At 32.8% G+C, this 15,859-nt stretch overlaps 1 protein-coding gene across 3 annotated transcripts; it reads left to right on the forward strand.

Annotated features, from left to right (window-relative positions):
• The first annotated feature begins 2,509 nt into the window (after positions 1-2,509).
• On the forward strand, positions 2,510-7,337 carry LOC110662550 (protein WVD2-like 2). Of its 3 annotated transcripts, none has more exons than XM_021821553.2 (7): positions 2,510-2,664; positions 4,077-4,561; positions 5,492-5,580; positions 5,746-5,836; positions 5,943-6,014; positions 6,088-6,198; positions 6,823-7,337. In XM_021821553.2, exons 2-7 carry the CDS (start codon positions 4,142-4,144, stop codon positions 7,120-7,122), a joined length of 1,083 nt encoding a protein of 360 aa, XP_021677245.2. In that variant the 5' UTR covers positions 2,510-2,664; positions 4,077-4,141; the 3' UTR covers positions 7,123-7,337. The 3 variants fall into 3 exon arrangements, with proteins under 3 accessions (XP_021677245.2, XP_021677247.2, XP_021677246.2); XM_021821555.2 differs by having other exon boundaries at positions 2,516-2,664; positions 4,134-4,561; XM_021821554.2 differs by lacking the exon at positions 2,510-2,664 and adding an exon at positions 2,743-2,761.
• Positions 7,338-15,859: the final 8,522 nt, after the last annotated feature.

The raw sequence follows: 15,859 nt of genomic DNA on the forward strand, positions 1-15,859 counted from the left end.
TGATAATTTTATTAAATTATAAAAATATTTATAAATATATAATATTAATTTAATATTATAATTAAATAGTAAAAAAATATTTTGTTAAAAAATAATTCTTCAAAAAATATTTTTCAAATTTAATTTTTATGAAAATATTTTTTTAAAAAATAATTTTTAAAATTTTTTTATATTTTAATTATTTTTAATAAAGTAAATGAAATTTTAATAATTAATTTTAATAAAATTTAAGGATATCATAATAATTAATGAAAAAATTGTCAATGTTACCATAAATGGTGATAGGACAAGTTTTTGGATTAAAAAAGAAGGTAGAATTGAATTGAATAGAACGAATACCAGAGAGGAAGGAGAAAGAGATGGAAAAATTTTCCAAAGAATCGGTTGAATGCTTTTTGACTTTTATGCAGGTGGGGAAGTGGGAATATTCAAAAGATTGGGCAAAACTTCAACCCATTTCAAATGCCGTTTCGTTTGGGTTATGGAGTTTGGAGTCTTTCTCATCAATCACCTCCGCTCCAAAACTTCTTTTAAACAATATCCTTATTTAAAATAAAAAATTATTTACATATTAAAATATTATAATCATCAATTCCCAATTTTTTTAAAAATTTTAAATTAAAAAAAATATATCTAACCCCACCCTAATAATTATATATGAAAAAGAAATTTATTTTTTCATGTAGATAGATTATAATTTTTTTTTTTTTCAAAATAATAGAGGTGTCTTTATAGTGCTGTGGCCTGTGTGAGCAGTATCCACAAGTGTTGGCTATTACTTTGAGGAATGAGAGAATGCTTTATTTTCTTTCTTTTTTCCGGCATCCAAGCAAATGGTATCAGAAAATGTCTTCTCAGAATCTAAGAAACAATTCGCACAGATTCATTTCAAATGGATTTGACACTTGACCAATGCTTTTGACTATGGTGGCTAGCATTTACCAGCTTAAAATTGAAAGCAGCAAATATCCTGTCAGGAAATTTGAATCATCCTTCAAGTTCTTGGTGTAAATTGATCATTGCAAGTTACTGGAGATTCATTAAATAATTAATTATCTTGTCATCACAATCCCCCAACCCACTTAAACATTGTGGTTGCGAGATTTGAATGCCATTTGGTTCACCAATTAAGACTCAAATTCTAACAAATTGAATGCTTTCATAGTTTTTCTTTAACCGAACTGCCTACCATGAAATTATTCTAGCCTTCAATTCTTTTAGTAACTCTTAAATTTATATATTTTTGTATAATTATGATTGTTATCAATTTTTGATGCATTTATAAATGAATTTAATTATAAAATTTTATATTATTGTTATTTATTTATTTTGGTAGACATCAAATCAAAGTGTAATATCTTTGTGTCGAATATATAGTTTTCATCTACTGTCGTAGTATTAGTTGCTTCTAGTGTATAGTCTTGTCATGTAAAGCTTTCTTTGTTTTTTTGTTTTTGTTTTTCTTTTTTTAAATATAAATAATATTTTTATAAATTTTATATTTGTGTCTTATTAAAAAAATAAAATGAGAGAAAAAATAATTCATATTTTGACTAATTTTACCATTAAATTATTTTTTAATATTCAACATATACAAACTTTTAACACAAAGGCCATGATTTAAATTTAAGTCAATGTTATTTTCTCTAAATTTTTAAATAATTCTAAAAGTATTTTTATCAATTTTAATTAATTAATTTAACTCAATTAAGATAATAAAATCATTGAGTTTGAATTTAAATAAAATCTAATAAAAAATCAAATTTACTTGTGATAAATTCAAAATAAATAAATAAAATAAAAGATAAATTTTAATGATTATCTTTAAGTTCAACACAATGTAATGAGATTATATTTAAACATTTAATTTGTAATATAAAACTTACTCAATTTTAATTTTGGAAACATAAACCTTTAACACCTATTATTATAATAAGTTTTTAAAAGAATAAATGATAAATAATTTATTGTTCATTAAATTAAGATTGAGGAAATTTGATTTAAAAAATTTAAGAATAATATTAGCACAAAATAATAGAATGAAATGGAAAAAATTTAAAATACTAAAATATGTTTTTGTGAAATAATTATTATTGAACTGAAAAGGATATCTGTACAATTAGGGTTTAAATATTCTCTTAACTCGATAAATTTAATACTGATCCACTACGCTATACTTGAGCGCAGAGCTTAACATTCATATGGCAGGCGTTTGAATCCGAGAACTCAAGAGCAAATCTAAAATCAACGAGTCTCTGATACCAATTGAATTAAAAAAGATATCCTATCTAATTAGAGTCTAAATATTCTTTTAATTTTGTCATCCAGTAAAATTACTTTATTTAAATATATAAAATAAAATAAAAAATTCTAAAAAAATTATAAAATTTTAAATAAAATAAAGTAACATTATTTAAACAAAAATAAGCAAATAATCCACCTCCAGTTATATAACGCCGTCAAAACTGAAAAAACCGCTCTATCATGTTAATAAACCCACCAGCGCACCATAAAATTTTCTCAAGCCTCTCGCTATTAAAGTGCAAAATCACAGAAAACATATTTGCTTCTTTTTTCATTTTTAGAGAGAGAGAGAGAGAGAGAGAAACAGGGAGAGAGAGAGGAAGAGAGAAGCTCAGGATCCTCTCAGATCGGACCGGAATTGTAAGAAATCTTATCACATTCTTACTATTTTTGGTTTGTTTCTTCTTGGCGATGGCTCTATTTTCTTGAACAAAAGCAATGTGGTTCGATCTGTAAGGTTGTTTATTTAATCTTTGATTGTCTGTTTCTGAGGTGCTGCGTCTTGAATTGCCTTCCTTTGGGTTTCTGCTTTCTGGCTAGCTTTTCCTTTTCCCATTTGAGCTTACTGTTGGCTTATAAATGAGCTTTGCCCTCCTTTTTGGGTAATTTTTGAGGTGTTCTATTTCTTCATTGGAAATGATTTTCTTTTGGTGGTTTAAGTACTCTCTCACTCTATATTATTCTGGGTGCTGAGGAATTATCTGTTTGGATGTGAAGTTAGGTCCTTTGTTTGTTGCTGTTTTGGTTTTTCTTCTTGTGTTTTTTTTTCCCCTTACTTTCTCTGGCCCTTTTTTTTAATGGTGTATTCGGTCTGCGTTCATGGTTTTTTCATTCATTTCTTGAGTTTGGAAGGATTTTGGGTTTTTGGGTGTTTAACTAAGTTATTTTTGGGTGCTAGCCAGTAATTGAACTTCGCCTTTTCATCCTTCAATTATTATTATTTTTTTACCTTCTACGAATCTAATCTTCTTCTTTTTGTTTCTTAATTTATTTAATCATAATTTCTTTGGTTTGATCTGTACCATCTTTGCATATTTTAATTCTCTTCTGGAATTTTTCATGGGAACATAGTGAAAATAATATGGTATAAAGAAAATATCACTTGACATTAAGATCATTTTATGTGCATGTGATAAAACACTTCTGTTGACATGAAATTGTGAAAGTAGATAAAAAAATAAGATCACCTTAGTGGTATTGTACAAACTATTTATGCATCCTTTGGAGTAATTGATCCTTTCCGGCTATTATCTTTTATGTATATTAAGCGTAGCCAGCAAGATTTCATCTTTTTCTTTATGTTTAGCTGTGGCTTTGTGCATTTCAAACAAGTTTTTGATGTTCTTTAAGTTATAATTTAATTTATTGTCATGATCTAGCAGTTCTACTTGCGCTCCTGTACTCGGTAGATTTTTGTTAACGATTTCTGTTTTCAACTTGAATTGACCGCTTGTTGGTCTTTTCAAGTCTCATCCGGTTGGCTTTCAATAAATATTTTCTAATTTCATTCTTAAAATTGCATTTAGTTTATCTTTTACTTAATTAAATAAAGAGATTTATTTGGCTTCTAATTATGGATAAAAGTGTTAAAGGTGACTTGGCAGTTTCTATTTGTTTTAAACTATAGCCACTAGAGCAATTTTTGACCTCTTGACATTTCATGGAAATCGTAAACTTTTGTTTTATAGGCTGTTTATTTTATTTTATTTGTTTGCCGCAAAAAAAAGTAGTTTATTATCAATTTATGAGCTAAACATGTTGCTTTTGTGAAGCATTTGGATTCTGAGAATATTGCAATTTTTGCAATTTGATGGGACGGGAACTTACAGATTAAGAAATGGATAGGAAGCCGAACGGTGTTGTAGTGAACTCAAATGGTGTCTCTTATGATAAAGTCCATGCTCTTCCTAAAACTTCAGGACATAGTGTTGAAGCAAAGGACTATAAGGAGAAGGAATGCGGTGCTGAAGATTCAGTTGTTAAGAACCATAACGAGAAACAAGACGTTCTTGGTGTCAAAAGCACAAATTTTGATACTGACCAATCTGAGGCTAAAAATGAAAAACCTGGTGCTGAGAAGTCAAGCGAGGATAAAAATTTCAGCTTCCCTGCTTCGAAATCTGGTGGAACCAGAAATGCATGGGGGCATCATACTGTCCCACAGCCATTTGCTTTGGCAACTGAAAAACGCGCTGGTGTGAACACTTCAACGAACGTGAATAATTTGAGCTCCCCTATCGCTACGAAGAATTCACAGGTAATTGAAGTTCTTAACAGCTTTGTTGTAAATGCTGTCACCAACTCGCTGTGCTTTCCATTATTTGCACAAGGGTTGCTGATCTTATATTATTCACTCAAGGAGAGCCTTCACCAGATCTCAATTGATCTGTTTGAGATTTGATTAAGATTGCTATAAATATATAAGTGGACTTTGGGATTGGGAGATAGATTGTACGTGCCATGCATGACAATGAATTTAGAGGTTTCCAACTTAATTGTGTGGCAGAGATCAAGAATGGGAAAATTGAAAGTTTTCTGAAATGAACTTTAGTCAGCACATGATGTTTTCTCAACTGGAAATGACATGCTGTTTCCTGTTATGATTTTCTGCAAAGTTCTTATATTTAATCTAGAACCTTTTTCGGATGAAATTTTCTTTTCAAATATTTGGAACATAATTTTTAGAGGTACAAGTGAGATTCACTGTTTTCTTACCAATGCACCTGCCATTTTTGACATTTTTCTCCCCCATTTTCTCTGGTGGTTTTAATTTATTACTTATATGTGTATGCATTTGAGTGGCTGTTAAATTGTTTTGGGCTAGTACTTGACTTGGAGAACCTTGTTTAGAACTTTTATGACACAGGGGACTGCTCATTTGGGTAATAATATGTTTGAAACTTCACACAATTGTTTGATGTTGGATATAATTAAACCTAGATACTCAGCTTTATTTACAAGTGTGACTATACTGCCCTGGTGTGCCTTAATAGTAACTATAGCCATAGAACATAATTTGCAATTTTGCATTGGCCTTTGAAGTTTGTTATTTGTTTGGGCTGAAGCATAGATTGAATTCAGAAAGATTAATCAATTTCTTTCCCCCCTGAATTAGTGATGTGATGTATTTGCATTTGTATTTGTATTTGGTATGGCACTGATCTTAAAATTATGCCATTTCCTTCAGCTGAATTCACCTTCTACAGCAAGGAAACCATTGCACCCTGATAATAAGAAGCTTCCTGATGAAGAAGATAATTGGTCTGTCGCATCCTCGTATCCTTTTCTGGTTTAAGCAATTTACATTTTGAGCATATTTTTACGGCAATTTATTAGCCAAAAGGAGGGTTAAAAGGAAAAAGAAAGGCTTTATTTAAACTTGTGTTGCATGTAAACTCTGGCCTTTTCATTTCTGGATCAGTAGTCCTTAGCTATGTCCAGTACTGCTGCATCAGTGAGAACTGTTAAATCTGTAACCATTGGAACAGCTCCTACCTTTAGATCTGCTGAACGTGCAGAGAGACGAAAGGAGGTATTTTATTGGTCAAATGATTATGTGAAGCATGTTCAAACATTTTTCTTTATCAACACATTCATATTGATCTCACAAGCTAGTTACCTTTATTATTGTTCACCAGTTTTACTCAAAACTCGAAGAAAAGCACCTAGCTTTGGAAGCAGAGCGGAATCAGGCTGAGGCAAGGTCCAAGGTAGATTTGCTTCCTTTAGCATCTTTTATATGATGTGTGTTTGTGTGTCTTAAACTTTTCTTCTTTATTTTAGGAAGAGCAACAAGCAGCCATCAAACAGCTTAGAAAGAGCATGGTGGTCAAAGCAAAACCCGTTCCTAGTTTCTACTATGAACCACCTCCACCTAAGGTTGAACTCAAAAAGGTATTCAGATCAGGATTATTCTCAGTATTGCATGAGTTTTAAAGATTGAAGATGCATGTGAAGCTGGTTAAGCCATCACTTTTCACAGAAGAACAGCAAGGACTGGACATATAGGATTCCTGAGAAGTTAATGAAACTTGTATATTTTGAAGTAGGATTTATTTGGAATGGAAATGGAATAGAATATTTTCCTCTATACTGAATTTTGGACATTGTTTGAGCTGGCAGTTGTTAGTCTTAGTGGCTATGTCAAAAAGGCTAGGAATAGTGGCATATAACTTGTTTCAAGGTTAGGGACAAATTTTTGAAGCCAAAATCTGTCAGATTTCAAAAAGTGTATTTTGGTGTCCTTACCTACAAGTAGAAGCTCAGGCTTTTAGGTTGAACAGTTCTTTTGATAAAATCAACCCTGACTTTCCTCTTCAAAATAGTAGATAGATTAATAAAATAATGAATAAAAGCTGTCAGCTGCAGTGTCTCCAGCCTCCTAATTTAGAACTGTTAAAAATTTGACCATACTCTTTATTTTAGAGCTAATATGAATGCATGGTTGTTTATGGTATAAATTCTGCTGGCAGCATTTGTTGGATAATGATATATTTGTGTATATTTATTTGTTGCCAGCTGCCACTGACTCGGCCAGTGTCACCAAAACTAAACCGGAGAAAGAGCTGCAGTGATGCAATCCAGTCATCTAAAGATGAGGTGGGGAAACATTGTGCTCGGCATCGACACAGCTTGGGTTATCACAAAGAAGATTTGAATATCGCCGTCATAGCCAAAACAAAGGTTCAGAATGGTAAACAGAACACGAATGGCATTCACAAGTCCAAAGACAGATCTAAACAGGAACATGTTACAGCAAGAGCGGTTCCTGACATGATCATTGAGGAGACAAACGAAGACATCTCAGTTGAGTCATAAACAGCTGGTTTTTACTAACTCTAAAGTGGGGGAAATATTTTGAATTTCCTTAGTTACTATATTGGATGTTTTGAGAGGAGTAGCCTGCTTCTTTTTCAGCTGCAACGACTTTTTTAAGTGATTTGTGTCAATGTGAATTGTATATGTTTTGTAAGTTATATAATCGCATATCATGTTATATATAAAAAGAGTTGATGATTCTATTTTGGACCAAATTTGTTGTTTCACCTGGTGTAGGTGTTTGCTGTCTTAGTTCTTTGAAACCATGATGAGTAGCTGATCTTTTAAAGAGTTTATTTTGACATGGTTTGATTTCGAGGTTGCTGAGGTTGTAGCTTCACAATTTTCACCCATTTTGTTTATGAGGATGTAATTGATAGGGTTCCTGTGAACACTTTCTTATTTTTATGTTCCCTTTGTGCATAAGATTTAATTACAAAGAACTGCATGTATGTTCTTCAATTTTAGGTTTTAGCTGCAGTTTTTCCATGTCTAGAACAACCCAATTTCGCTGATTAAACAGATATGTACTCAATTTATCTTGCATTACATATCACCATGATACTAATTGTGAAGCAGTTGAACTAGTTGCTTGTCATCAATAGTAAACTGAACATGAACGTAATAAATAAAATTATATCAATATAAAATTCACTTGCCTCTAAATTTATGGACCCATAACATATTTTTTTTCACTAATTTGTCAAAAAATAAAATTATTTTCTTTGCCTCCCATGGGGTAAAAATTTCAAGTTATTAGGATGAGAGACCGTTAATATGGGTTGATAAACGTTAAGCCTTTGTGTGGTGCCTTCATTTCTTTTTCGTTTTTCCCCCCAAAACCATAAGCAACTTTGTTCACTCCCTCTCTTCACTTCATTCCTTCTTAGTCTTCTATTGTCCTCCTAACCCTCAAACTCCACTGAGAACCTTAACTTCAACTAATTCCTCTTTGCATAGCCAGGTTGTAGCGCACAATTCTGGGCAAGAGCTTCATTGTGTAATTGATCTAGATATTGATATTTAGTTGGTGTGATCTTACAATAAATGAATATAGGCATATATAATTGAACTCTCATGAGCACGTTACTCAGCAAATTTAATTACAAAATCATGGATAATTAGGGAACATTTTGATCAAACACTTGTACTAGTTATTTTATTTTTGAAGATTCTCTCTTTTAACTTTTTGAGGAATACAATATAAAAATAATCGATATTTCAGATGGACACCACATATAAAAGTAGATATTTTATAGTGGAATAATCCATATAAGCATTAACGGAAACTTAAAGACACGAATGTACAATTACTAGGTCTCTTATTAGTCGTAAATAAGTATGGTTTATACTTAATGGACCTTAATTATTTAATGCTATAGGAAAGTCTCATCACTCTCATGGAGACTCCACTTCCACTTGGCAATAAAGTGCTTGACTGGTTAATCAGGCACAGGTTAGCTACCCACCATAAACGTGTCATAAGTCTATGACAATGTAACTATTTTAAGTTTACACAAATTAGACTCTCAATAACTACAATTTTAAGAAAAATTAGAGCAATTATGACCTTTTATGGGAGACATTTTATGACATCTCTGAAACCTACTCTAAATATTACAGGGCCATTTTGCCCTCTAACTCTATCTAAACTTTCATACATGGTGATACTCTATTAAATAGGAGTTAGTATGTAAACTTAATCGAGGTAAGTGCATGCATTCCCCACCTTCATTAGTGCTAAATGGCTCAAATTGAGCCAATTCAAATGCATTAATTATACCCTTAATTAATGAGGAGTAATGAGAAGAAATATTTTTATGACTAATATATCCTTATAGAAAAGTTTAATGGCTTGAAGGTAATTTTTGGTGTCATACCTCATGCATGTCTTGATTATTGAATCGGTCTGATTGGTCAAATCGATTTACTTGAAAGTCAGACCAATAATTGATTCGATTTAAGTGTTAAATTTGAATATTGCATAATCGGATTAAATCAGTATGAACCAATCAAATAACTAACTAACTAAAAATCTGATTAATTTAAAATAAGCATTGCAATCGAATTAGTACATTTTAATGAAAAAAAAAATGTAGAGAGGAGGCGCCAAGATTCGATCCTGGCACCTCAAAAGATATTTTGTAACTAATTATAGATTCAATACAATATATATATATATATATAAAAGTTATTTATTTTATAAATTATTTTTTTTATTAAATTATATTAATATATAATAATTAATAATTATGAACCTTAAAAAAAAAAAGTTAACTTCACCCACTTATAATTTAAATAATTAATAATATCAATAATTTATTTTACTAATATGTTAAATTAAATTATTAAATTATTTTTCTATTTTGCTATCTTTTAAATACTAAAAAATAGATAAAATTTTAATAATTATTGTGTTATATAATTTTAATATATTAATATTTATATTTCATTATTACGAATAAATTTTATTATTATAAAATTTTTTACAAATAATTAAATAATATCATTTTAAATTTTATTTATTTTCTACAAAATATTTAAAACTTAACTAAATTTATTTTAATAATTATTTATAAAATGTGTAAAATTATTAATTATAATATAAATATTATTATTAATCATATAATATTTATTTATTAATATAACTCGATTGAATTTTAAACCCTTAACTCTCTATCTTTATTAGTTTAATGACCGAATTGAGTTTGAAAACCTTGTTCAACACATGCTACAAACTGGTTTATAGACCATATCACTTTTACAATATATACTATTTAAATATATATAATATTAATATATAAGGATATAATATTATTTGTTATTTAAGTATAATTTTAATATAAAACTTTGAAATTGTAAATCTTATTCGCAAACATAATTAGATTATGCTTAAAGCTACACCATAAGTAATTGCATTGCTATTGCTCTTAATCCATTTTTTCATTTATAATCCTTATATATCAATTAAAGTGTAACACCCCTGATTTTTATATATTATTATTGGGCTTCGTGTAGGTATCCTCAATTCGCGGAAATTCGACAGTTGTCCGGATCTGTGAATTTCCGGCGAACAGACCATTCTGGAAAAGTCTTGAATTGGATCGAGGTTTTGGCTACCCCACCATTGTCGGGCATCGAGCGCTGCCTCAAGTCGGAATCGGCAAAGGTAAACCCGAACATTTCTTTTTCGTAATTTTCTAGTGCTTAAATAGGATTGAAAATCCATAAAATATTCGTGGTAGCTTAGAAAATTACGATTCTTTTTGCAATAGCTTAGTAATATTTCTAAGGACCGCGGGGCAGAGTTTTATAATTTTTAGAGCTTATTTGAGCAGTTTTTGCAAAAATGATCAATTATAAGGACTAAATTGAAATTTTACATATTGTGATGAATGATTGATTTGATGGGCCCAGGAGGGGCTGTGTGATGTGATTGAGTTGTGGATATATGGATTGTGGATATAGAAGTGTGTTTTGAGCCCTTTTGCAGGTTGGGTAGGTCCTAGGTATAGGGGAGACTCTGCCGGATTTTCGGCACGACTTAGGACGTATTGGTCTTTTTCTTTATTTGTATTGAGTCAAATTTATTAAATGATTGTAATAAAAATTGTCAGGTGAGCAGGGACAGCCTTCTTCCTTCGCCCAGCCGCCTCAGTGACCACCGTCAAGTCTGTGAGTAGAATATTAATTTTAATTGTAATTTCGATATTATTATATGTTCAAGCATGCCCATGCATCACTTATATGCATATATTTATGTAGTTAAACTCTAGGCACGATTTATGTTGCATTCATAACTGTTGATGTGCCATGGATGTTGTTGTGGTAATTTGGAGCAGTGTGCGTGCGTTGGCGTGCGTGTGATGTGGTGTGGACTATGGATAGGACGGGGTAGTCACGGCTTGAGTAATTCGCTGGGACCCGATCCTTCGAGGGGTAGTTACGGCTTGAGTAATTCGCTGGGACCCTCGATTTGGTTATTAAGTGGAAGTCCGAGCTTGAGTAATTAGCACCAAAGTTGGATTTAAGAGAGTCAGATAGGGATCAGCTCCCATATGTTATGATTGATACTACAGGGTGTGTGAGTGCTCCAAATTACCTTTTTGATGTTATGATGTGAAAATATTGTGTATGTTGCATTTCACTCTACAGGTTGCATTAGTTTCAGATAGTTATAGAGATTATAGTTAAGATTGATATTTTACTCTCGAAGTCGAACGCCACTCTGCTCAAAAATTTTTACAGCCACAGGAGGATATTTTGTTCAGGTTAACTCGCTTTTTACTTCGCAGGTTGTTTATCAATATTGTGTAATTTTAATTACTCCTAGAATTTTCGCATGTGTTAGCAGTAATTATTTGAAATTGGTCTGTAATATTATATTCATGTTGGACCTGTAAACTTAATATTTTAAGTCTGTTTGATGGATTGGATGAGGGAGCTGAGCTCCCATTTATTATTATGTTGATGAGTATGTGGAGGGTGAGCTGAGCTCCCCAATGGATTGTTTATTGTTTATACAGGTCGTGTGAGTCGAAAACTCCCCGTTGGAAAGTCCATTTTATGGCCGGACTCTGTCCGTTTGTTTTCTTGATATTGGGCCCAAATGGGCCTTAGAGTTGGGTTAATGAATAGTTAAGGCTTACTACGGGCCTCGGGGGCTTTAGGCTGGCCCAGGTCCTAGTGCCGGTCCGGCCCATAGGTTGGGTCGTGACAAATGTGGTATCAGAGCTTAGGCTCCAGATTCATAGGGAAAAATTATCTAAGTGTTGGGAAGAGTCTACTAGGAGTCACATGCGGAGTATAGGATTCTGTTTCGTCTTTTCCTGTAATTCTTTGTTTCTAGATTCTACGTTATACCTCGGGAAATATAAGATTACCTCAGTTAGTGTCTTGATTTTCGTGGAGTACACAGAAATGTGAAATAGAGTTAGTAGACATGTGAGATCTATCATGAGGATACGTACTCCAAGAAATGTTATATTTTTGTCAGTATGGGTTTAAATGGTGTGCCCATTTCGTGTAAGACACGAGTACATAAAAGTGAGTCTTAAAAGTACAATTGCCCTAGATAAGGATGAGGATACCACTACTGGCAGTCATCAGTAGATGACCCACTCAGAATAAGTTTGTGATAATAGAAGATTCAGGAGAGATAAGAAATTAGGAGACCTAGTCTGTCAGGATGTATCGTAGTAACTATACAATATTCTCGATGTCTGCCTGTAAGTCAGACATTCTGATCGACATGAGATTATTGTGTAGAGCTGCGTGCATCCCCGTGGTGCTCCATAATGAGGGTGTTTGAGATGGCTTCTGTTTTGGTACAGTTATGCCAGAACAGAGTTCTATATTTGCAGAGGAGTTGGGAACTCCTGGCTAAGAGTTTAGAGTTAGAATATTGAAAGGTCACAGTTGGGTGATAACTAGAGTCAGTGACTCAGTTACCCCAGCATGAGCTAGAGTTTCATCAAGAGTTGCCATCAGACCAGAGGTTTCGGACTAGTTGCAAAGTAAAGGTGACACTTATAGAGTGAGAATAGTATACCTTGTGTGTATCAGTATGGAATAAAGTACAACTCTACTACCTAGAGAAGGTCGAAACTATGAATTGATGATTTATAGAGCTATGATATGATAAAAGAGTCATTAACTTGACATGGTTCTGGCAAGGTGGTAGATGTAGTACCTTTGTTGCAGCAAGTTAGGATATAGTCCTATCTTTTCAGAATGGATCGAAGGTTATTACTGATAATGATGACTTATGGAATAGTGTCCCAGATGGGACTGTAGAGTGTGGTAGAGAGTAGTTGGCTCGGGTATCCTGGAGAGGATACAAGTTCCATTATAGGAATCATATATAATCAGATCACGATGGATGTAAATCCTTTGAATTGGATGACGGGTTTGGGTGCCCGAAATCTTAAGTTTTGGAATTGAGTAAACATGGAAAATAATAATAATAATAATAATAATAATAATAATAATAATAATAATAATAATAATAATAATAAATAAATAAAATTACTGCAGAATCAGTTCTCGAGGTAGTAAGCGTATTATGTAAGTTAAAGGATAAGAATAGAGATCATACAATAAAAGTATGACTGTAATTTGTTGAGTTCCTTTCTAATTTCAAATTATTCAAAACAATAGTATAATCTAATTATAATAGTGTTAAGAGTAATAAATTAGCGAAGATAAATCACAGAAGGCCAATGGATAAAGAAAGTGCAGAATGAAAGTTTGGGCAATTGATTGCAGATGCAATATAATCTAAATGGTAGTGGAAGTACTAGCTAGAGTGGTCAAAGGACCAAATCTGAGTAGCACAGACATATGATAACGCGATAGAGACTCTGAAAGATATAGTTAGCAAGTACAGCTATTATGTTAGGAAGAAGAATGGAACCAGGGATAGAATAGTCAAGTTCTATTTTGGGTAAGACAAAGGAAATAAATGAAAGGACAACCTAAAGAGCGCATAATAAAAGGAACAAAGTTAAGATATAGGATAGGCTAAGTGTTATTCTTGGCAAGGAGAATGACAAGGATGGAAAACCCAAAATGGGATCACATTAGTGAGAAAAGTGATGGAGGTATGGAATACAATAATAATGAGTAAATGTTAGAAGGTGTGCGATGGTATTGGGACTACCTAAATAGGTAGAGAAAGAGAAGTTAGTAAGCGAAGTTGAATAAAAGTCAGACTAAGGGATCAAATTAATGACCCTAGATAAGGGTGGAATTAGTGTTGGAAGAATTTATTAGTGAGAGAAATCTTTCAGGAATCAACAAAAGTTAAGGGCACAATAAAAACGATGATAGATATGAATTATAGGTCGAGTATAAGTAAAGTTAATAAATTATAAAATATTATGTCAAGAAGAAAAATGGTACGGTAAAGGGTTTATGCAGATGATAACTTATAGGTAGAGCATAATTGTGCTAGGAGATGATGAAATTTGGAGATAAAGACCAAGAAACTTAGGTGAAACGTTATAATATGACAATCGGGTGTAGTTGAATATAAGAGGATATTTTCTTTCTTTTCAAGTTTAGCTTGTGCTTTTGGTTCTAGAAGGTTATATAAGGAACAAAAACTGAGTCAAGGAGACCTAGTTATTGAGAGTTTAGTAGGCACAAATTCATACATAATTTCCTGATATGAGAATGACAGTAAGTGCATACCTAGTATTAAGTATGAAAGGACGAACAGAGTAATGACAGGAGTTAAATTGAGTTAGCTACTAAGGCTTGCAACTGTTTTTAACTATGAGCTGGAGGAAGTACTATTTATGGTTGAGATTCAATAGATGAAATTGTTGTTGATGGGTAATTTGAGGTTGAAGTTTAGAAAGCTATGGGCAGTATATATGATTATATTAAGGAGAATGAACACGTGAAGTATCTTGTTTGGAATTAAGGCATTACACATATTTCCTACAAATTAGTGTTAGTTCAGATGGAACTTATAGTTTATGGGGTCATATTCATCCAGATAAGCAATTTCCTACTAAGGTGATAGGGAATGATAATGTTCGATAGTTAAGTTGGAAAAAGGGGATACAAGAAAAAAAATTTTCTATGGGTAATTATAAGTGTTACATAAGGTGAAGAATGTTTGGTAGGAGTAAATAATAGGGTTAGATTTCTTGAAGTAATGAAAATAGTATTCAAGATAAGACTAAGAAATAAAAAGAAAGTTAAAGTTGATGATGGGATAGACATCTTTGAAGGAAAAGGTGTAAGGATGAGATAGGACTAAAATTAAGGAATAAGTACAGCAGGTTGAAATGATACCAAAAATACCAAAAATAGGAAAAGGGAAGTTGATAAGATGCAAAGGAAATCAAGAGATCTCGATAGAGTCAGTTATAATGATGAGGATAAGGAGTGTCTAACCACTGCCCCTGTGTTAACACTACCTATGAGCGGTGAAGGATACACCGTGTACTGTGATGCCTCTAGAGTTGGCCTAGGGTGTGTTTTGATGCGGAATAGAAAAGTAGTGGCTTATGCTTCAAGGCAGCTGAAGAGGCATGAGCAGAACTATCCCACCCATGATTTGGAAATGGCGCAGTCTTTGCACTAAAAACTGGAGACACTACCTGTATGGTGAAGTGTGCGAGATATACACCGACCATAAGAGTTTGAAGTACATCTTCCAACAGAGGGATTTAAACTTGAGACAGAGGAGATGGATGGAGCTTCTGGAAGACTATGATTGCCCCATCCAGTACCACCCTGGGAAGGCCAATGTAGTAGCAGATGCTTTAAGCAGAAAATCTTCTGACAGTTTGGCGCACATTTCAGCAGAGAAGAGACTGTTGATTCAGGAGGTACATGAGTTGATGGATCAAGGTGTAATCCTAGATCTTTCAGATTAGAGGGTATTGTTGGCTCACTTTTCGGTGAGGCGGACTTGAGGGACAGAGTTAGAGTTTCCCAGCACAGAGACCAACAATTGATGAAGATTATAGAAAGAGTACAGCAAGGTGAAGGTGGTGAGTTCGGATTTGCCAATGATGGCGTCCTAGTGCAAGGTTCTAGGATATATGTGCCCAATGTGGACAACCTCAGGAATGAAATCATGCGAGAGGCACACTACACACTGTACAGTGTCCACCCAGGTTCCACCAAGATGTACCATGATGTGAAAAATAGCTATTGGTGGAATGGCATGAAGAGAGACATAGCAGACTTTGTGTCCAAGTGCTTGACTTGTCAGAAG

Source organism: Hevea brasiliensis, chromosome 3, assembly GCF_030052815.1.
Source record: "Hevea brasiliensis isolate MT/VB/25A 57/8 chromosome 3, ASM3005281v1, whole genome shotgun sequence".
In the NCBI taxonomy this organism is placed as follows: domain Eukaryota; kingdom Viridiplantae; phylum Streptophyta; class Magnoliopsida; order Malpighiales; family Euphorbiaceae; genus Hevea; species Hevea brasiliensis.

Bases quoted from the DNA above. Each gene is read 5' to 3' on its own strand.
- LOC110662550 (XM_021821553.2), top strand. From the start codon at position 4,142: ATGGATAGGAAGCCGAACGGTGTTGTAGTGAACTCAAATGGTGTCTCT. The intron at 4,562-5,491 runs GTAATTGAAGTT...CATTTCCTTCAG, and splicing joins TCGCTACGAAGAATTCACAG to CTGAATTCACCTTCTACAGC. The intron at 6,199-6,822 runs GTATTCAGATCA...ATTTGTTGCCAG, and splicing joins CTAAGGTTGAACTCAAAAAG to CTGCCACTGACTCGGCCAGT.